Raw genomic sequence first — 23996 nt, 5'->3', positions numbered from 1 at the left:
GTTTATTAAATGTGAGGCACACTACAAATATCTGTTCATTCATCAACTGAACAAAAGATCAATTCTTGTGATTTATTTGGGATTCTTGGGATATCGGTTGATCAAAATGAGCATCGACTAAAATTGAGAAATCAGTATTTTTTATTGAGCGTTTTTTTTTTATCTTTACAAAGCGATTATCAAATCGAAAAACCTCTGAGTCAATGAAATCCATGCGCTGCGTGTTTCAGAGAGAAGCACAGACTGTGTTCTTTTACACACGAGCAGCTCATGATCCAGTGTTTTCAGTGTCTCCGAGCGGCTCCGTTCACAGATGAACTCATCTCTGCATCTGCTCTGAGTCTGGGTCACTTATAATGTGCATTTGAAAACACAACATGCGCCAAACATCTTCACAAATATGTAATGAGAAGCGCATATAAACTGGCTGTTGCCAGACTATATACAGGCAAGCAGCAGAGCCCAGAATATGAACGCAACGCGCAAGTATTTCCCCATAAAGAAAACCCTTAACATGGCTTAATGCCTCAAGACAGTAATATTAAAAGATCAAATTCTGTATATGGCGTTATAATGCATAGCAGATAAGCGTAGAATATGAACGCAACATGCATAGTTTTTCCCTTTCCTCCAATAAAGAAAACGCTTAACATTTACATTTACGCATTTGGCAGACGATTTTATCGACAGTGACTTACACTGCATTTCAAGCTACACATTTACATTCTTATCAGTTCTTGCTTTCCCTGGGAATCGAACCCATGACCTCGGCGTTGCAAGCGCCAACGCTCTACTGTTTGAGCTACAGGAACATGCAATTTAGCGAGTTGTGTTCATTTCTGCTTGCCTGTATCAGCTGTGTTTTCATCAACACTAGCCACACACTCACAAGTCCTTTCATTATAACCAACAAAGTGTAAACAACGTAAATAAGAGATTCATTGTACAATTAAGACAGCTTTTTTATTATAATGGGAGTTTGAGAGCGTGCAGAATTCAGTGAGCTTGCGCTTCAGAGATTGACAGTGCTTTTAAACTCTTACTTTCTGTTTATAGCCTAACCCATTCACTATCTGAATACCAGTTTAGTTTCTCATGCTGCCAAGTACACTGCAAAGCTCCTGGATTGACAACCGTATTTACATGCACGACTGAATCGGAAATTGCGATGATTGGACGAGACAAAACAGAAGGAAAAACAAAAATTAAGTACTTCATTTAACAGTTTTTGTTCTAGTCCTGAAATTGGTACCAAGACCCACAAAATGTTTACTGATATTGGTGCAGACTACTGAAATTTTGGTACTTTGACAACAACCCTCTCTAGAGATTTTATATAAAGTCACAATAACAATTAGATAGCAAATAGTTGGCACATTTTGTAAGAAGAATCTGGTTCTGTATTGTATATTGTACATATGAAATGACATTCACATCTTAAAAATGTAGTTGTCCACCTCAACAACTGCATGAAGGAGGCCGTTTAAAGCATGTGTTCAATGCAACACCTGTCTTACAATCTTGATTACAGAACATTCCCATAAGCTGACAGCAGCCATTCATTTACACACCCAGAGCTGCTCTATGTGCTGAAACCATCCTTCAGTTTCAGTCTTGCTCTAGTCCCATGACAACACTCTAATTAGAAGTTAAGATGTGGTTAGTACAAACAGCTCTCGAGTTTGATTGCCTGAATCCCAAACAAGATGTCCTGCTGTTAGATTTGCATAGCAAATTACCAAACTATTACAGCTGCTGCTGGACTGGGTGACCAAAAGGACTAGAGGTGCATCAGAGTTTGGACAACCTTTGAAAACATTTGGATGGTCAAACAACCTGACACTTAATCTGTCATAACCATAAAATAACCCATCAATGACTACATGTGTGCATATGATCATCACATCACTGTTTATCAGAAAGGTTCATGACCCAACTGTCAACACCAGAGCAATGCCGGTCAAACAAAACTGTTAACTAGCCTAGTCATTACAACTCATCAACAAGCCAATCAACCCCCAACAACTATAAACAAGTTAATGAGGGCATCAAGTTTACAACATCCAGCACAGCTGACTAATTAAACCAAGGAAAAAAGTAAACAGAAAGCCCTTGCAAAAAAAGTAATGCTATGTTTTTGGACATTTACTATGGTGCACTTGGAAGTACTTTGGAGTACCATGTGTATACTATAGTACTGCCACAGTACTTTTTTTTAAGTGCATGGTACTCATAGTTTGCATACTTCAAAGAATACCATGGTACAACCATGACACTAGTTCAAAAACAAATTACCACTGTAAATACCCAAAACAAAACATAGCAGTAGTGTTGAACTTTGATATAGACCTTACAAATTGAGTACTGTAATGGAATCATTGTGCTTTGATGGTATAATATATATATATATATACTGTGGTACACTTAATAAAAACCATGATATTTACATGAAACTCAAAGAATACCCCGCTAATACCATTGAACGTCCAAAAAGCCCCATAGATTTTCCTTGCTTACAAAAAGCCCCATTTGCCATCGATTTTAGACATACTGTGGTAATTCAAAAGTTTCTTGAACACATACCATGGTACAACCCTGGAAATCCATATTATACAAATTTCAGTACCATGGTAAATATCAAAGTACCATGGTATTATCATTTGACACACCATCACTGACACTGTAGGTCTACCATGGTACTGCCACAGTTCATCTTTGTAAAGGAAATTACCATGATACAAGTCCAAACACCATGGTGCGTGGATGTATAATATGGTACTGAAAGAAAACACATTCATGTACAACGGTATTTACATAGTACTTCAAGGCACATCAAAAAATACCATGGTAAAAACATGGTATTACCATGGTACTTCTGGTTATGTTATGTGTATTCACTGCAAATGCCCGAATTAAAGAGTTTACGTTATAATCTAATAAATAATGGTGTGATAGTGGTATTTACTCAGGTTTGTGCTTTATTTTGTTGGCTTAGCTGTTATGCTGCTAACAGCAGATGCTAACCATCACAGGGCTGTTAAACAACTGACCGCTGCCATTTCTCACAAATATATAATCGTCGGTGCCACCATTTAGATTCATGCCAGATTTTAAATCACGACTAGATCATTCTGAAATGTACATTGTCAAAATGTACACGTTAAATGGGGTTTATAGTAGACAGGAGAGCAAATCAACCCCCGTTAAACAAAGCGCGGCCTGCGGGGGGATCAGAAGCCTCGGTGTTTCCTGACGAATGAACATTAACACAAATAACCTCAAAATACAACATCGCCACGCGAATGCTGCTGGAATCTACACAAGCCGTCTAAAAGAAGAGGGACTGGAGTGAATCAAGCCCAGGTTGGTGTTTGTTAGAGATATATTCACCCCTTTCTGCGTTGTTTCTGTCCGGCGGTACCGGGCGCGGCCTCGACACTCGCCGGGGTCTGCGGTTAGTCGCTCTGACGGAGTTCATTTGACGGGTTTCTGGTTAAAACACACACCGCTGCAGCCCTTTCCTCTGTATCCTTACACTGTGCTGAGCTCGGGAAATGTAAATAAAAGTCTAAAGTGCATTGCACTGAGAATCTGCTTGGTCTAGGCTCCGGAGAAAAAGCTTTACTGTCCAGGAGCTTCGGTCCGAGAGCTCCGATTTCGATTTTCAGTGGCAGGAGGAGCCATTTACACACACACTCACACTCACACACACTTACTTACACACACACTCACACACTCCCATAAACAACCACATGGCGCTGCACACCACCAATCACAGTAGATTTTACCCTTACAAAAAGTACCATGGTAATACCATAGTATTACCATAGTATATACTATAGTAAATACCATGGTACATGAAAACGGTAAGCATTCACTACCATGGTGCCAACAATGTGCCATGATAGCAATAACAATTTACACTGTGACTACACCATTACACTTAAGTCTGTATACCAAAAAAATAACATCATTGACCTACATGTCCAAAATACCACGGTAATCCCAAAAAAACATGGTAGTGCCATAGTACATTTTGTTATGTGGCAGAAACATGGTACAGGTAAGTACCAAGTAATGGACAGGTAAAGGCATAGTACTTGATATATACAATTTTATTATATATCATGATATAATATTGATATATACAATTTAATATATAGCCTATATATTTAGTATATTTATATATTTAGTCTAGTAAACAATGCAACGTCATGAGGTGCATCTTCATCCATATATTCATATTTGTCTAAAAAACTAGTTCCAGTAATCTTTAGATAAATAAGTTTTTAAGATATTTCATAGACTTTCATATTTAGTGCATGAACTATAATAATCTGATGTCATTTTTGTACAGTCTATATAAGAATCACCTTTGAATAATGAGCCGTTGATGTAGGCTGGAGGTTTTTACCATTTTATATGAAAATAGTGATCTGCGTATGAAGACAAGCATGTTTTTGTTTGATTTGAACAAGTTGCAGCTGGTTAGAAGGTCAGTTTTATGACAAGACAAAGAAGAAGAGTGTGGTTCTCATTTTGGGTTGCATTTACGTAAGCCTAAGTAGATAGTCGAAGGTGCCAATACCAATAGTTTCAACATCGGCTTATGACGCAGATAAATAAAGAGCAGAATCACTGAAGGAAAGAAGAGAACAGAAATAGAGACGAGCAGAAACACAGGAACTACATCTGACTTCCAGCCACAGCCTTAGATCAAATCAACTGCGAATAAAACACATTAAATCTGTCAAGATCTGATTACACAACTCCAAAAACAGCATTACCAGCTTCACTCACTACAGACCAGTTTGATTTTATTTCTGTTATTCGTCTTCAAAAGTTCTTATTCAGAATGAACAGGGGTTTAGATCTAGATAATGTTGATGTTTTATTGAAAATATTTAGTTTTGAAGTCACCATTATGGTGATCAGTGTTTTCATTTGATGAGCTCTTGATCCTTGACGTTAATTCTCTTCCAACAATTGCAAAAGTGTTTTATTAAAGGCACTTGTATGTTGTTTCCTAAAGAGATTGAGGGGGGAGGGGGGGGGGGAGAGGGGAGGGAGGGGGGGGGGGCAGCTGGAGTTGAATGCTTGACATTTGAAGGAGTGTCATCAAATGGTTTAATCACTAGTGTTTTTATGTAATTTGATGATTTACTTAAAGGTTGAGATGTTTCTGAACTGTTAATAAAGCTGCTGTGATATAAAGATTACTGTAATGCATCATTATATGAAAAGGTGAACAGAAGTTAGGCATTGAGACTCATTTAGACATCTCATCATACAAACCTCAACATTGGTGACAGAATATTCAGATAAAGATCAGCGCTGAACATCATAAAACAAGCTACTAACAAGTCACAAGAAAAACAACAGCAAAAATAAAAGCGAATAGTAAGAATTAAAGAAAATAAAAGGACAGTTTTTTATTTTCTCAAAATAAATGTATTCATCATTTATTCATGCTGGGAGTTTTGTACTACGCTGGCACCCAGCATGCATTGCAGCATGAAGCTTTTTGTTGAGACTCATATGCTGATTGTTGATGTCTGGATGACATTTCTAAAATCCCTCATAATAAATGCTGGAATATCACAGAGTTGGTCATGCAAAATGTATTAATGGCACAACACTCTATTGATCAGTTTTTAAGATGTGATAAGATCAGATAATCAGATTATGTCAATCAATAGTCAGCAAACATCACCTGGTCTCATTTTCTCCTCCTTTCTTTGCTGTGGCAAATATGGTTTTATAAACACACCATCACAGCAGCCAAATAAGATAAATATAAAAGGTCAAGAGCTGAACTAAAGCATATGCTGATCACCATAATGGTGACTTCAAATGAAACATTTTCAATAAAACATCGACATTATCTAGATCTAAACCCCTGTTAATTCTCAATAAGAACTTTTGTAGTCTTATGACAAAAATTAAAGTAGTGAGTGAAGCTGTAATGCTGTATATGGAGTCTTGTACAGCAATCAGATCTTGATATTTAATATCTTCTTTATTTGCAGTTGATTTCACGTAAGGTTGTGTGTCTATAAGTCAGTTGTAGTTGTTTCGGATCATCATTCCACGCGTGTCAGGTGTGGGCCGGATCTGGGCCGGATCTAGGCCGGATCTGGGCCCTTGTGGCTCAAGATATAAGAACACTTCATTTCCCAGAATGCATTGTGCTTTATGTGCATTATTTGTAAATCTTGTAAAATATTTGTGCATTATTTTCATTTTATGCTGCTTGAATTTATTGTAACTGTGTTTAACAATGATAATGCCCTTTTGTTATATGAAAAGGTCTGATAAACGTATATTAAAAAAATTATTTAAATTCCAATTCAACTTCCTGTGTGTTTTGGCCAGTTCAATTGAGATTCGCACCCATTAAATAGAGCCAATTCTACAATTGAGAATTTAACACAACCCTTATGTTTAGAAACAAAATGACAGATTGCTAATGGTAATTTTATTAATTATAAATTATTAAATATTAATGTTGCAGTCATTTGTGCCCCCTTTGCGCAGCAGGTGATTGTTACTAAGCAGTGCATATACAATCACAAAATTAAATCATATATGTTTTGAGAGAAATTAATAATGCATCAGCCTTCATATAAACAACATGTCTGTTGATGTTTAAACTTGATCAAAAATAAATTGATAACACATATTCAAATAACATTATATGGGCGGTATAGTGAGTTTATGGCACAGAACTAAATGTTTGGCCTGGGTGTGTTTTCACAATCAATCAATCAATAAGTCAGTCAGTCTGTCAATCATTAATCAATCAATCAATCAATCAATCAATGTAAGTTTGATTATGATAGTGATGCAAGTAACATTATAAACAAGATAAGTAAAAAGTATTAGTTGCTCCAAGAATTTTCAATGATAACCACTTTCTTTTTTTTAAATAAAACATTAAATAATCAAAGACTTGATGTATTGTCAACCCATTAAAACGAAAATATTACAGATAAGATTAACTATTTCTGACCTTGTAAATTGGCATGCTGTTCTATAGTTTGGCCACTAGATGTCCCTGGAGATCACTGTATTACAACACACCTACCAGAGAATATCTTTCATGTTTGTAGACTCTAATAGCCTACATTGTTCTGTCCTCATCAGATGAAAGTGTTGTTCATATCTACTTGTTGGAAGATTCAGTCATTATCGTCTTATAGAAACTGTGCATGACTTCACAGTAATGAAGTTGATGTCTAAAATCCCTCAAAATAACTTTTTATTAATTTAATTTAATTTAAATTAATTAATGGCACAACACTCTATTGATCAGTTTTTAAGATGATCAGAGAATCAGATTATTTCATGATGATTATATTTCGATCAATAGTCAGCAAACATCACCTGGTCTCATTTTATCCTCCTTTCTTTGCTGTGGCAAAGAGATGTAGAGGTTTTGTATTCAAGTGTTCCTCAAATATGGGGCAGAACCCAGCAAAAACAAATAAAAAATGTAGGCAACATTTTGCTAACGTCCCCATTAAGTTATAAAAACATTATTTTTTTATTTCACTTTTTTTTAAATGTGGGAACGTTACTTTTGAACGTTGTCTGAACACTCTTGTTCACAATTGTTAGTACTTTATGCCTGAATGTGTACCTGCTGTCAGAGAATATTGTTGTCCTGTTATAGCACACGTGTGAGGGTGTGGCACACACACACACACACACACACACACACACACACACACACACACACACACACACACACACACACACACACACACACACGCACACACACACACATAGAGCAGGCTATCAGTGAACTCCAGCTGGTGCTGCCAGTGACAGGAAGCTGTGTGTGTGTGTGTGTGTGTGTGAGTGTGTGTGTGTGTGTGTGTGTGTGTGTGTGTGTGTGTGTGTGTGTGTGTGTGTGTGTGTGTGTGTGTGTGTGTGTGTGTGTGTGTGTGTGTGTGTGTGTGTAAGCAGGATGTGGCATGTCGCTCACATCAACTGTTCAACACATGCACAGTTCTCTTTGCTTGGCACTAAAGGAACCGAAACTGCTTGTTGTCACGGCCAGGACTGAGACGGCTCATTTCTGCACGACTATATAACACACCTGATCTACTGAGATTTCTCTGACTGAGGTTGGTGCCTCATTCAAAACGCCTGCAAAAACTCTCTTTTAACTTTCATCCATAGAACTTTTGAATTGACACATTTGTCAGACTCTTTTATAGTGCATTCAGGTTTCTTACTACATGCATCAAACCCTTGACCTTGGTGTTGCTTTTTTTTTTTTTTTTTACCATGTTTTACCAGTCGTATTGCTTCTTTATTTAAGATGCATTTGATGAGGACGTGTTCTTTGGGGATCAAACCCTTAACCTTTGAGTTGTTATAGTGGCAGTATTTATTATTATTTATATACTATTTTGAAATAGGTTATATTTTTAGTTTGCAATATACAATGCCAGGTTAATTAGACAAATTAGGGAACAAGCTAAAGAAAAGGAGAAATACTGAGAAGAAAGGGCTTTCTTTTTGTCCTGGTGCTTTTTTTCTCCCACATTCTGGTTATCTTAGAAATGTGACCTAATTCCTAAAAAAAATTATAGGCCTACATATGAATACAGGTTGATTGGGACACATTTTGCCATTGAGACGAGTGCGGAAAAGTATCACAATCAACCTGAATTCACCCTATATATAATTATGAAAAATATGTAATAAATTTGCTTTTAAAAAACAATCAAATATATATTTTATAAGAATGATTGACACACACACACACACACACACATGCAAGTACAGTCAACATGACATACATATAAGGCTATTAAATAGCAGTCCCAAACTAGTTTTTGTTAAAATAATAAAGTTAGTACATTTGTTTGAGCCACCAGTCATTTAAAACATACAAAAATAACACAAAGTGAAAATAAAGTGCTATTATGGGGTTACGGAAACAATAGTTACCTTGGTGAATAGGTGAATGAATAGGCTACTGTGCATCGGTCTTTGTCAAACATATGGGTTTTATTTTTTTAGTCTATGGTTTTTTAGTGTGTGACGCGGCGCCATTTAACATATTATCGACACTATTCCTGATGAATATAATGAACATCATACCTGCATGCAAAGTGCAAATCCTTCCCAACTAACGCACAGAGTAGAAGTTACGTAATGTATTGGACTTACTAATTGACAACGTAACTGCAATATATTTTTCTCTTTATATAAGGAAGTGATATACAGTGCACGCCTCCGATTGCGACAGGACAGGAAACGTTCGTTTTTCTGAGGTGAGAGACTTTTTATTTCGTAACATGTTAATTACACAGATAATAGCCTGACAACATCTCTTCTGACCGCAGATACTGAATCATGACAACGCGTTTTTCTCAGGCACACTTTACTTAAAATGCGTCTGACAGAAGAGTCAACGAACCGGTTTCACGCACGTCTTTCAAAACTAGATGTACCGCATGGCGGTACAAAATATGACCGCCGCTCAGGCCTGCACGGGCTTTCCACAAAAATAAATGACGTGGAGCAATTTGGCTGTATTGCGTGTTTATGTATATACCTAAAAAAAGTAGTAGTATGTGCATGTCTGTCTGTGTGTGTGTGTGTGTGTGTGTGTGTGTGTGTTTGTGTGTGCGCATGTGTGTTTGTGTGTGTGTGTCTGTGCATGTGGATTTGTATGTGTGTGTATGGGTGTGTGTCTGTGCGTGTGGATGTCAGTGTGTGTGCATGCTTGCGTTTGTTTGTATTCCTGCATGTGTGTGTGTGTGTGTGTGTGTGTGACAGTATCATCCTAAACCAGCAACCCTTCGCTCAACAGCACCATCTACAGGCCGATGAGTGTACAGTCACTAAATGTGCACATAAATGAATTTATTTTATACCCCCCCATGGATGAAATTCTACGAAACTTAGCATACCCCCAGAGGATGTCAAGTTAATCATACACATGAAATATGGTGCAGTTCTGAACATCTCCACTGAAGATAGGGGCGATTAAAGCAGAATAATATTGCATTTTCATTTTTTATGGGAGGGGCGCAAATCACAAATAAGTGATTATGGGCTAGGTTGATGTGGGCCCTTAAGACCAACATACCATAAAAATTTCTTCATCCTCGGTTCCACGGTTCAAGTAGTTATTTAGGAAAAACTGCATTTTTTGGGTTTGGGGGGGCCCAGCGCGGGGGGGGAGTGGCCCCCGGGGACCAAACGAAATTTTTCCGTAAAAGTCTAGTGGGGCTACATGCCCACCAAATTTCATGTTCCCCGGTGTTTCGGTGTCCCTGGTATCGTTGACGGAAAATTCAGTAGATTGACGGGAAAAAAAAACTAAAAAAACTTTGACAATCGATTATGGGCTAGGTTGATGTGGGCCCTTAAAACCAACATACTTTGCAAATTTCTTCATCCTCGGTGCCACGGTTCAGGTAGTTATTTAGGAAAAACTGCATTTTTTGGGTTTGGGGGGCCCAGCGCGGGGGGGGAGTGGCCCCCGGGGACCAAACGAAATTTTTCCGTAAAAGTCTAGTGGGGCTACATGCTCACCAAATTTCATGTTCCCCGGTGTTTCGGTGTCCCTGGTATCGTTGACGGAAAATTCAGTAGATTGACAAAAAAAAAACCTTTGACAATCCCTATATGACCGCTTTCGCTAGCTACGCTAGCGGCGGCCATAATAAAAGTCTCGATTCAGAAAAAAAACACGACTCTGAAATCCCGTACGTACTTTCTGAGAAGGAACTACATTTGATTGTTCCGGTCATTGATTCTGATTGGTTGAGCCGCGTTCGAAGCCGTTGTAAATTACTCAACAAACACACACCTGTGACCACATTACATTAGTATTACTGCGCAACTGCCGTTTGTGATACTTTGTTGCTGCATGTGTTGCTTGGCAACCTCTTATTGGAACTAACTATTGGCTTGGCGGAGGAATAAATGTGTTATAACGTTATATTTTTTGTTGCTGGTGTTTATATTTGATCAACAACGCCCCTTAGTTGTTCTAAATTCACTGTAAATCACGGCCTCAAGGGGCTTATTGCTTTAATTTACTTTGCGACCGTTAAAAGGTGTTCTCTATAGACCTTATGTAGCCCTGCCCCTTTCCAGCGCTGCGCTTGTTGTCTTTTGTCTTCCAGTTTGTATTTCCACAGCGATCTTGCTCATTTTAAAATCTTCCTGGTCCACTGACATTCGTTATGACATCCGCTTCAAACATTACAATGCTCATGATAACTTTCGTTAACTCTACAATAAGTAAATCCACTTCAACAGCCAATTACTCTTGGAAAGCGATGCCATAGAAATGTACAGAGCTACCGCAAAACCGGAAGTTCAAAGACAATATTATAAAGATGGCTTTGCGCATGTTTCTCTTGCGCTTAAGGTCTATATGGGTATGACTGAAATTCTGACATAGGCCTACTACATCCGCCATGTTGTTACCGTCACTTGACTTACCAGCATCAGTTGCATCGCTTCACTTCCATTCATAAATCTCCTGTGGCCTCTTGGCTCATGCACACTTCAGAATCTTGAAGGAAGTAGTAAGTCATCAAGGGACCTATGCATACTACATAGTTTGACCGATTTTGGGGGCGGCCATGTTGTTGTTGCTTCTTTGACTGCACAAAACAGTCTTGCGACCCGACTCGCCAGTTGAGAAACTGTTCTAAACCATATCAGATTTATACGTTTTTTCCCCAGGAGATGATCAAATGGCTGAAAAAACCCAAGAATATCACTTGGCCTCTATTGACTTACTGCTCGCCTAGCAACTGCATAGCAACGTACCAACAACTTATCAGAATGCCTAGCAACGTCCTGGCATTGTAACTTTTGCACAGGCACATTTTTAATCAGATGTTTTATCTGTTATACAATATGCTGTCAGTGGTCAGAATGTATTTTTTCTTGGTCTTAATCGTCTTTTTTCATTTAGCTCGCCACTCCGCTCTCTTAGTGTGATCTAGGCCGCTGCCATGACAACCGTATCATGTAAAAATCACATGCCCTTGTGATGCTTATCTGTCTGGCCATTGCTCTCAAACCAGCACTGACACAGTTATCGACTTCTTCCGGACAGCGTGTTTTTACTCGGCTTAATCTAATGTTTTTACCCCAAACATGACTTTATGTAACCATAAACAAGCTCGTCTTTGTCCTTGCAGAACCTCCACCTTCACTGTCTTCCTCGGTGAACATCTGAGACTCAATTTTACACACATCTTGTATGTCGAGTCTGCGGTTATTGATCCGCCTGCTCTGAGAGGTCGTTGCTCTCTTAAAAACAACACAGTGATGGGAAAAAAAGTCTTTGGACTGTATTTTAAACATGTATAACAACATATCAAACCTTTTGTTTTACAGAACGGTATGTTTCACAAAACAGAAAATGTTTGTTGGGGTGGGCTCACCACGACTGCATTTATTTGATCAAAAATGCAGTACAAACTGTAATATTGTGAAATATTATTGCAATTTAAAAAATAGCTGTTTTCTATGTGATTATATGGTCAAATGTAATTTATTCCTGTGATCAAAGCTGAATTTTCAGCATCATTACTCCAGTCTTCAGTGTCACATGATCCTTCAGAAATCATTCTAATATGATGATTTGCTGCTCAAGAGACATTTATGATTATTATGTGCTGCTTCATATTTTTGTGGAAATTGTGATATTTTTGCAAGATTATTTGATGAATAGAAAGTTCAAAAGAACAGCATTTGAAATAAAAATCTTTCTTAGCATTATAAATGAGTATTTTTGTAAGGAATAATTGACTCCAGTCCATTTAATTATTAAAAAATAATGCACAGCTGAGGCGGTAATCGTAGAGTGGCTGTTACACCTCGGGGGAGCATTATTTTCTAATAATTCAACGCACCTCAAAACATTGTTCAGATGATGTATTTCAAGACATTTGTCAGGTTTTTGTCCTTAAAACGCTCTTGTGCGTAGGACTAATTTCTTACGCATCTCATCCCACTTCTCAGTTTCTAATTCCAAAACATTATTTTAGAGCAAGTAACAGAGGCTTCAGCCACTGATAGTAAAGTAATGCAGTTATTAATGCAGTTATGAGAGAGAAAGAGAGAGAGAAGCCGCGTTTTCATTACCCTACAAATTGCGCAAATTGAAATTGCGAATTGAAAATACGCCCAATGGAAACACGTCATTTTCGCAAAAACTCCCATGTATCGCAAAAAAGTTTTTCCGCTCGCATGAGGAGGTTTTTCAGGCAATTCGAAAAAGAAATATTTCGCAAAACTGCAATGGAAACAGTTTTTGCGCATTTACAGGTCGCCTGACGTAGATGACGCGGTGTGTTTGGACAGAATACGAGACAGAGTTCTTTATTAAATTCATATAAGACAAAAGAATTACAGGAATACTGGATTCTAAACCTCAAATAAATGCCACAATCAAGAGCTCGAAGCAGAAATGAGTGAGAAACACTCAGAAACACCTCATATGTGCCGCTCACAGTATAATAAGGGTCGTTCCTTGCCATTAATGCTTTGAAAACACATACATCTCCTTCGATTAATAATAATGGCCAGTGCAGTGGCTGGGATATAGCAACAGCTATGGGATATAGTAGGCTACACAATCCTACCAACGTCCGTTGCCATGGTTTTTGGAATGATTTTACTTATTGCGAGAGGAAAAATGAAGTTTTAGTCACATAACATCAGTTAATAGAAACGCCGTCATGTCGCAATAATTTTTTGTCGACGTTTAGAAAAAAAATCGCAACAGTTTTGCGCAAATCTGTAATGGAAACGCGCCTACAGAGAGATTAAGCATTAATGAATGACCTCAGTCTGTGTGTCTCTCAACTGTTTGCTAGCAGCATCTAATAGCGAAACTGTACGTTTATCTGCTTCAAGAACAGCGCCGTTATTACATCGCTAGTGAGAAATGTCTTGTAGCTTTTAAGTTGCTAGCTAGTGGGAGTGGGAGAAGGAGTATGTGCTTTCCGTACATAATAAAACTTTATTTTGTGGCAAAAAAAAAAAAAAAAAAGGAAATAATTTGTTGTTTTTACCCTATTATTTACTATATTTATTAGTTTGTTCAGCGTCACTGTGAGGTTTTTGTTCTTTTGCTGTTGTCGGCTGTAAGGACCTTTAAAAATAACTGAAATCATTTGGCGTAGTGATATGGAACTGTAATGCGGTCAAGAACTGCCTGGCACTACTTTAGCCGTGAAAATAATTGCAGATGTTTGTCAACCAATCAGATTCAAGCATTAATATCATTTTAATGCGTCCTTGCTGAATAAAAGTATGAATTTATTTCAAAAGAAACTTGCTCGTTCTAAGCTAATACTAACAAATGTTATCTATTTATGACATTCGGAGTAGTTCAGTTCAATTTAGCATTAAATATGCTGTGAAATAGCTTTTAAAACATACAGAACAAGATGTTTTAGCAAACGGCATGCAGATTTCACTGGGATTGGGATATTTATAGCTGAAATTGTATTCGTAATGTTCATCCATTAGCCTAGATGAGCATCGGTCGCTTCACTTAGTGGCGACACAGACACAATGGTGCTTTTCACTCACAGGGAAGCCATTTTGTTTAATGTGATTTAATGTGTGTTTTTAGTTTTTCTATGATAGACGTCTCAGCTTAGGATGTATTTTTGCAGGACTGATGTTTGCTAATTTGATTGTATTTCAGGAAACAATCAGTAATGTGTGCGCAGCTGCTCACAGACGTGTTCGGTCTTGTCTGATTTGTTGGATCCAAATGACGTAGTGACTGACAACTTGTGACTATAATGCAGTGCTGGGTGATGCACTGAACCCAGTGCCATTCGACACTTCTTTTTGAGTTTAAGACTGTCTGTCCGTGTAGTTGTTATTTTGCTAGTGATGTAATCTGATCCATTTTTTCACTATAGCCAACATCCCATGCATCTACATCAGTTGCCATAGTAATGAGTTCAGCGTCAGCACGACGCCAAGAGACTTTCTCAGACAGCATCTGAGAGGAGCCGTTAGTGAGGAGAGAAACCAGGACATCTTGCCTCTGCTCACGTCTGAATTCATTAGACATCATTTTTATGTAGTTAAAGAATATAATATAACATGTAATAAAATATGCAGATAATAAAAAACTATAAATAAATAAATAATTATAATAATTTAAAATAGCCTAATTGTTGTATGTTTTTTTTTTTTTTTATAAACAATCACAATCTTAGACTTCATTATTTATCATTTAACCATAAACTGAACTGTTAATAATTTTGCTAATTGTTGGGCCTATACAATTCATGGTAATATTAATACATGTATTTTTATATATTTTAAGTGTTTTTTATATTTATTTAAATTTATATTAGGGCTGTGCAAACCCAAACTTTATGATATAAATATATACATGCATGTGTGTATTTATATATACAAAATAATTATCCACAGTACACACACATACACTCACCTAAAGGATTATTAGGAACACCATACTAATACTGTGTTTGCCTTAATTCTACGTGGCATTGATTCAACAAGGTGCTGAAAGCATTCTTTAGAAATGTTGGCCCATATTGATAGGATAGCATCTTGCAGTTGATGGAGATTTGTGGGATGCACATCCAGGGCACGAAGCTCCCGTTCCACCACATCCCAAAGATGCTCTATTGGGTTGAGATCTGGTGACTGTGGGGGCCATTTTAGTACAGTGAACTCATTGTCATGTTCAAGAAACCAATTTGAAATTATTCGAGCTTTGTGACATGGTGCATTATCCTGCTGGAAGTAGCCATCAGAGGATGGGTACATGGTGGTCATAAAGGGATGGACATGGTCAGAAACAATGCTCAGGTAGGCCGTGGCATTTAAACGATGCCCAATTGGCACTAAGGGGCCTAAAGTGTGCCAAGAAAACATCCCCCACACCATTACACCACCACCACCAGCCTGCACAGTGGTAACAAGGCATGATGGATCCATGTTCTCATTCTGTTTACGCCAAATTCTGACTCTACCATCTGAATGTCTCAACAGAAATCGAGACTCATCAGACCAGGCAACGTTTTTCCAGTCTTCAACTGTCCAATTTTGGTGAGCTCGTGCAAATTGTAGCCTCTTTTTCCTATTTGTAGTGGAGATGAGTGGTACCCGGTGGGGTCTTCTGCTGTTGTAGCCCATCCGCCTCAAGGCTGTGCATGTTGTGGCTTCACAAATGCTTTGCTGCATACCTCGGTTGTAACGAGTGGTTATTTCAGTTAAAGTTGCTCTTCTATCAGCTTGAATCAGTCGGCCCATTCTCCTCTGACCTCTAGCATCAACAAGGCATTTTCGCCCACAGGACTGCCGCATACTGGATGTTTTTCCCTTTTCACACCATTCTTTGTAAACCCTAGAAATGGTTGTGCGTGAAAATCCCAGTAACTGAGCAGATTGTGAAATACTCAGACCGGCCCGTCTGGCACCAACAACCATGCCACGCTCAAAATTGCTTAAATCACCTTTCTTTCCCATTCTGACATTCAGTTTGGAGTTCAGGAGATTGTCTTGACCAGGACCACACCCCTAAATGCATTGAAGCAACTGCCATGTGATTGGTTGATTAGATAATTGCATTAATGAGAAATTGAACAGGTGTTCCTAATAATCCTTTAGGTGAGTGTATATTATGTGAACACAAACTTTTATTTTGGATGCGATTAATCGCAATGAATCGTTTCACAGCCCTAATTTATATATTTATTTGTTTATATTAATTAATTAATTAATTTTGTTTATTTTAATTGATATTTAATCGATTATTCACAATCTAACATAAAAGTTTGTGTTTATATATATATATACACACACACACACACACACACACACATATAATTTTCTTGCCTTTTCATGTTGCAAAGCTATTCTGTGCTCTAAAATATTTCATCAGCCAAAAAAAAGTTTTTTGCAAGTACAATCTCTATAAAATGACTTTACATTTGTACAATTCTGGTTCTGCGCTGTGTCATTTGATGTCAAATGTAACAATCTGGTACTGAAGAATCCACTGTTCTAGATAACAGGTACTTCATTGATAATGGGGTTCATACACACTTATTTGCCACAAATAACCATCACAGCCACACACTGAGATTATACACTCGAGCACGTCCAACAGTTCTCACAGTTTACCTTCACACCTCCCCGACACACACTGCGAGTGTGTCATACTGCAGCCCACACACATGCCAACGCTCTAGCCAGGGTGCATGCTGGGAGTCAGAGGCTGTTGCTGAAGGATCGCTTCTGTATTTGAGGAAATGACAAATAAGGAAGTCTTAGAATGATAACAAGGACAAAAGGTGTGTTCACGCCATATCATAATTACTGCAATTATGTGATGTCAACTTGTAAACGGGTTAACGTCCTCGTAGAGCTCGTAATTACAGCTTGTAAAATGGGAATTTTCTGAACCACCTGTCTGCTGCAGATTCATTTAGGAGTTGATAGAAACACATAATTCCCAGTCCGAATATAACGTCACATCTTTTACAACTTTACAACATAACTTTACCTAAAATATCCAAAATTACTTTTATACAGAAATTTAAAACGTCCATTATAAAAGAGGTATTTTCAAGTTATATGTTTTTAGAGCATAACGTCTTCGACCTAAAATAAAAATGCTTTAGTACTTTTTTTTTTTTTTTTTTTTTTTAAGGAAAATAATATTTGTCACGGTAAAAAAATTCTGAGTTTTAAAAAAAAAATACAAAAAATTAGAGAACAAATATTTATAATGATAAAAAATGTCATATATATAGGCCTATATATTGTAATTATTACTCTGTAATGATAAACATTTCTCATTAAATAATAATATACATACGGTATATAATTATTACTACTATCAGATTTAGAGTTCCGACTAAACGACACATAAAAACAAATTTGATTGTTAAAAAACACAGTAATACACTTTTAGCTGTAAAATATGTCATCAGCTAAAAATAGCCTTTTGCAATTAAAATCCCTATAAAATGCTGGGTTACACTTTATTTTAAGGTGTCATTGTTACAGTGTAAATATATATTTGAGTACTGTGTAATATTATTCAACAACATGTACTTACTATAGGGTTAGGGTATGATTAGGATTTGGTTGAGGTTAAGTTGCATGTAATTATGCATAATTTACTGTTATTACTATGGTAAGTAGCCTACATGTAACATGTAACAAGGACACTGTCAAATAAAGTGTTACCAAATGCTTTTTAAAACCCTTTATCTCATCCTCACAAAAAAAAGAGAAAAGAAACAAAACAATGGAAAATTCAGAGTGGGAAAATCCTTTAAGCCATTGTCTGTCTGAATTGCATTTTTAATGTTTCCAGTTAAATAAATGAATGGGTCTGGACACAACGAGCGCGGCGTCATGGCCCATTTACCTCCAATGAATCAACAAGTCCGTCTGCTAAGTGCTAAGAGACAGATATCAGCACTATCAAACCCCCCACCCCACACCCCTGGCCTGTCCCGTCACAGATACACCAGCCTCAGAGAAAGGGCAGATGGCTCATTACCATAAATAGGACAGTGAGAGCGAGTTAGGCCCCGCCATAAGGACACCGAACCCCCTCAAACACATGTAAAAGAAGGGACGGTTGCTAGGAGAAGAGGACGCGCCTCCCTCCGTCCAGCGCTCGTGCTCGCGGGCCGTCGCTGGAGCTCTCGGGGCCGGGGCTCGGGGACAGATGGTGGATGGGTCGGCTTGATCCAGCGCTGTAGGATCTGGCAGCGGGTTCTCCTCGCACCTTCTCCTGCCCGGCCCGAGCCTCACCGTACACTAAGAATAGATCAGCACTGCGGCACTTTGTCCTTTAACCGTATAACCGGGATCCGCAGTTGCACCGCGAGAAACATGTTATTGCTCTTTCTGAAACCTGTAAAGCTTGATATGCACAAAAATAAGCTTATTGAAACTTTAGGCAAAAAATTAATAATTAGTGCTGGGCAAATATTAATCGCGCTTATCCAAAATAAAAGTTTGGGTTTATATATGTGTGTACTGTGTATACTTATTTTGTATGCACACACATGCATGTATATATTTAAGAAAAATGTGCTATTTATGTATAGGGGAGCGCGGGGCACAACGCAACACGGGGCTAGTTGTAACACACTTGTTTTAAATAGTTCCACACATGCTAGCATGACGAAACTTGGCGTATTTACTAGTTGCCATATCAACACTATATAGAGAAAAATTTCAAAAATTCAAATCCATAGACATTTATTAGACCATAGCAAAAGTAAAAAAAAATTCATCTCTATTTTTTGTGTTTATTTAAAATGAGACAAATCTGATATTATTTCAATCTCCAATATGTACCTATTTAACAGTTGAGATAGTTCTTTAATACTTCGCTAACCAGCAGAAGACACTAGCCGGGTTTAAATCCCAGCTGTGCAGGCGGGGCATGTTGTCACACTGCGTTACAATGTGCCCCAATTAGAAATATGCTATTATATTCTATACTTTTATTCATTCTATTGAGAAAACATGAGGAAAAGGTGAATAGAGACTGAGAGTCAATGTTCAGAAATGACAAATTATTTATTTGTTTCGGACTATGTTGTATAGCTGTGTTTTCCTGCGTTCGTAGTCAAAATTCTAAAATTAGTTTATATTTAATTATTAAAAAATGCCATTATTTTATATGAAAAAGTTAATAATTGTATTTTATTGAGAAAATATTTTAGTTTGTCTTGTATATATATTTTTTATTAGATCAGATAACATATTAAGCTGTCATATGGTCATGTTACAATGTACTATGGGGCATGTTGTCACATTTCACTTCCATTCTTTTGGGGTATATCAAGAAAAAAGTATATACTGTATTAATAAAACAAAACCACATAATTGTACTAGACATGTGTGAAATTAATGTGGGGAAAAATAAATACTCTAAACCATAAGTAGATTTACACAAACTGAGAAAGTCAAAAAGCGTTACTTTGTGCCCCGCTCTCCCCTATACATGCAAATATTAATCACGCTTAATCACATCCAAAATATGTTATCCAGTTTGTTTACATAATATAAGTGTGTATATAATAATTGTGTGTATATATATATATATATATATATAATATATAATTATTATACACATTATACACACTTATATATGTGAACTGAAAGTGAGCCAGCTGTGAATTTTGCACAGCCGTGGTCTGAAAGATGTGAGACTACTGGAGATATTAAAGAGATCTCATTTGGGATTTATGTTTCTAAATATATATATTTTTTTTAACTGTTTCATAATAAGGGCATTTTTTAAGAGTGTCAACTGGAAAAATAGTTTAAATGTTCATATTACTATGTTGGTTCAAACTGTGCAAAATATTTCGCTCCTCTTTATAGGATGTCAATAGACCTTAATCAGGTATAGCGGCATATTTAATTTTGACAGGAATGAAAACGAGGCTGTGAGGGATAGAAGTACAGTGTGTTCAATACTGAATTGTTCATTGTTCAGGTGAAGAAACATCTCTCTGAAAACAAGACAAAAACTGCATAAAACAGTTTTAAAAGTTGTGAGTTGTGACAATGGCATGATCTATAGGAGCTCTGCAGTGCTTGCCATTGTAAAGACTGTAAGTCTATCCCTCACAGCCTCGTTTTCACTCAATATGGTGTGTAAACTTAAGGCCGGATCGTGATGCAACAGACTGGCCATTACTGGGTCACTTCTTGACCTTCTCAGACTCTAGCAGAGCGTTTGGAGAGAGACACACATATGCTGATCTAAAGCCCTTGAGACTCGAGCGTGAAGTCAAGGCACATGGGAGTCTATGATTTGATAAGTCACTGAATACTGTTAAAAACACCAGCTGACTGAATGCAATGTCCTTTTTTTTTCAATGTGTTCTTTTTTTCTGTGAGGAAACTCAAACATTGTTATTCATATTCACTAGCCAAAACATACAGGAAGATGAATTAAGAGTCCGGATACCTGAACTGTAGGCTATAAATCAGCTAAACTTGTCATGATAATAAGTACTCGCAAATATCATTTATGATCGTTGAACTATTATTATACAAAAATAACATTGTTCTGAATGTGCTAATGTATTCACTCATCACTGCAATACATACCGATTAAACTTTATTAATTGTTTGATTGTTGGTCTTGTGCATCAGAAGGATGTTTAAGATGTTGTAATCAAGTTTCGAGTTTCTAGCATCTCGTTCTGTGCTTTGCTTTATTAGATACTGTCAAATTAAAATAAGTACGAGCATCATGGTATTACCTTTTGGAAAATACCGTGACATGCTGGTATTGAGGCTTGGCTACACAGCATTGCATTTTGGGAAATTAAGTGTTTTCTTTCACGCCAGCAGTGTTATTTTAGTTGCTAATATTTATATGCTAATATAGAATTCATTAATATTTAGAATTAGATTTTATTTTATTTACATTTTATTTTAAGTTTGAGTGACTTTTGTATATGTACTTTTGAACTTTTTTGCCTTTAAATTTGTATTTATTTTAGTATTTACAAAAATGTTTAGTTTTAATTTAGTTGGTTATAAGTTATATATTTATTAATTTATTAGTTAGTTATGTATTTAGTCATTTATTTTACTTTTGCAAGTATGATTTTGTTTTACTTTACATATTTTATATATATATATATATATATATAGAGAGAGAGAGAGAGAGAGAGAGAGAGAGAGAGAGAGAGAGAAACACAATATTTTATATTTTTATTTATATATTTATTTAGGCTATATAATTTATATACAAAATATTTAAATTATTTAATTAAATGAAATAATCTATTTATTAATGTCCTCTTAAACCATTAGGAGAGATGAAACACACATTTTTTTTTTTCTATCTTTATTTCAATTAACAAAAGCAATAGTTTTAGTTATGCTTAACAATGTCAACACTGCACCCTGGACAATAAACAGTAAATGTATTAAATGTGATTTGACAAGAAAATATGATTGATGTTCACCCCAAAAAAACTCCCACCACAATGCTAGGAAGTTGTTAGTGGTTGCCAGGGCGTTGCTAACTGTTCACGGGTGTTCTGAGTGTTTTATCAGGTGGTTGCAAAATATCATAACTTACGGTTAGAAGTTTGTTCAAATTAAGTGTCTGAGAAAATATGCAAATGACTGAGAGACATTAACAGGAAAAAGAGGGAAACTGGACTAATAAACACGAGAAATAAAGAAAGCTAATAATAACAATAGAGGTCTGGCGTTAGCAGAAGTGTGTGTGTAATTATGTAAAGCGAGAAAGGAGAAGCTGCAGCCGTAGCCCCATTTCGCTGTCTCACCACCTCCCCATGACTCCTGGTTGCGTAGGAACACGAGGCCCATTCTGCCCTACGGACACACTCCTCGCTTCATTAGGCCCTGCTCACTGAGGCGGGGAGAGCGAGGCAGCACGCGTTCTTCACACACACACACACGGTTCCCCAAAATCCACCGAGCCTGCAGGCAAGGGTCACACACACACACACACACACACACACACACACACACACACACACACACACACACACACACACCCACTCATGAGGAAAACACACTCATCAACACATCTGCGGCCTCATTCGGTGTGTGTGTGTGTGTGTGTTTGCTCTACTGTACATTTTCACACTTACATTTGCACTTCCCCTTAAAACACACACATAAATGCATAGTTCTGCCATGCGTTCGGATTGGTTCATTCAAATGTAATGTTCCCAGCCAATCGATTTCACGTATTCATTACTATGTCCCTCCACCTCCCCAGCTCCACTTGCCTAGATCGGCTTCGAGGGGTTTCCCTCTCTCTAGCAGCAGCAACATGTTTCCTTTCAATTATGTTCTGAGGATTTAGCAGAACTGGCTAACTGACTCGGGTCAGACCTTCAGACTGTTCCGACTTGCGATTTTCGTTAAACGGACCATCAAATCTACGGAAAGTCCCATTAACATCCATTGATGGGGTCAAAACTTTTATACTATAATCATCATCCAGTGAAGACGAGCTTTTCATTTTCTTTAAAAGACAGAAAAGAAGGTTTTGGGTGAACCCAATCTTAAAGAACAGATCTGAGTCTGACGGGGAGTATGCTAATGTCCACTTTTAGTTTCCTTTTCCTCTCTCCTTTTTCTCACATAGGTGTCCCTGAGGTTTTTCCACAGTTTTTTTTGTTGTGTGTGTCTTCAACTAAACACAGTGTGTTTTGTAATGTTTAACACATTACATGTAACACACGAAGTTAAAATCATTCGACTAGAAACTGTAGATATCACACAAAGAATGTATAGTATACTAAAAGCAGCCCTAAATAGTCTCACTACATTTTGTTACATGTTCAAAGTAAACACGGTCTCTATCTCTATCTTTGACGACAATAGTGTTAGCTTTCTATCCCAAATGTAGTTTAGCCTGCTAGTCTACACAGCACAGGACTATACAACGACTAAAACTATCACACAACATACTCACAGTCGTGATAACCGAGTTGGTTGGCAATGCTACGCCACACATTGTCTTTCAAATCGTTGTCCTTGTAGTTTGTGATTGGCTGAAGCTTTTTCTGTCGCCGCAAAAGTAAAAAGAAAATCGGCATCGAAGCGAAAAAAACACATTCGCGTTCGGTGTGGAAAGCGCTCATTACACAAACAGCTGATCAAGAAATAAAACTATCGCGCGAATTATTCGTGCGTCAAAATCGCGTCCAGTGTGAAAGGACCTTATAACTCTAATAGAGTATTTCAGCTTCACCCACCAAGTATCTATCACTAGCAAAGCCTAGCAACTACCTTAGTACATGCTAGCAATGTGCTTAAACATGCTAGCAACATGTTAAAGCTTGAAAAGTGCTTATTCATGTTAGCGGTGTGTTAAAACACCCTCTCAACATGCTAACTGATGTTAGCTGTGTGTTAAAACATGTTATTAATGCGCTAATTCATGCTAGCAACATGATAATTCTAGT

The 23996-nt window shown here is 37.3% G+C and overlaps 2 protein-coding genes across 4 annotated transcripts in view; one reads left to right on the top strand and one right to left on the bottom strand.

The window, feature by feature from the left end:
- The window catches only part of fbxo11a (F-box protein 11a), a 40542-nt gene extending 36714 nt beyond the window's left edge, over positions 1-3828 (bottom strand). The window contains exon 1 of the mRNA XM_084390963.1: positions 3391-3828. Within this exon, the coding sequence (XP_084247089.1) occupies positions 3391-3478 (88 nt within the window). The 5' untranslated portion in view covers positions 3479-3828. The remainder of the gene's footprint in view (positions 1-3390) is intronic.
- Positions 3829-7850: 4022 nt separating this feature from the next.
- The window catches only part of foxn2a (forkhead box N2a), a 62525-nt gene continuing 46379 nt past the window's right edge, over positions 7851-23996 (top strand). Inside the window, exons 1-2 of one of the 3 annotated variants that reach the window (XM_084391675.1) lie at positions 7851-8132; positions 16042-16098. The gene's annotated coding sequence lies outside the window, so the exon portion shown is untranslated. Of the gene's footprint in view, positions 8133-9229; positions 9291-16041; positions 16099-23996 lie in introns of all 3 variants that reach the window. The other 2 variants (XM_084391674.1, XM_084391673.1) reach the window with 2 other exon arrangements.

The sequence above is a fragment of the Rutilus rutilus genome (genome assembly GCF_951802725.1).
Source record: "Rutilus rutilus genome assembly, chromosome: 20".
NCBI classification, from domain to species: domain Eukaryota; kingdom Metazoa; phylum Chordata; class Actinopteri; order Cypriniformes; family Leuciscidae; genus Rutilus; species Rutilus rutilus.
This window is presented reverse-complemented; position numbering and strand designations above follow the sequence as displayed.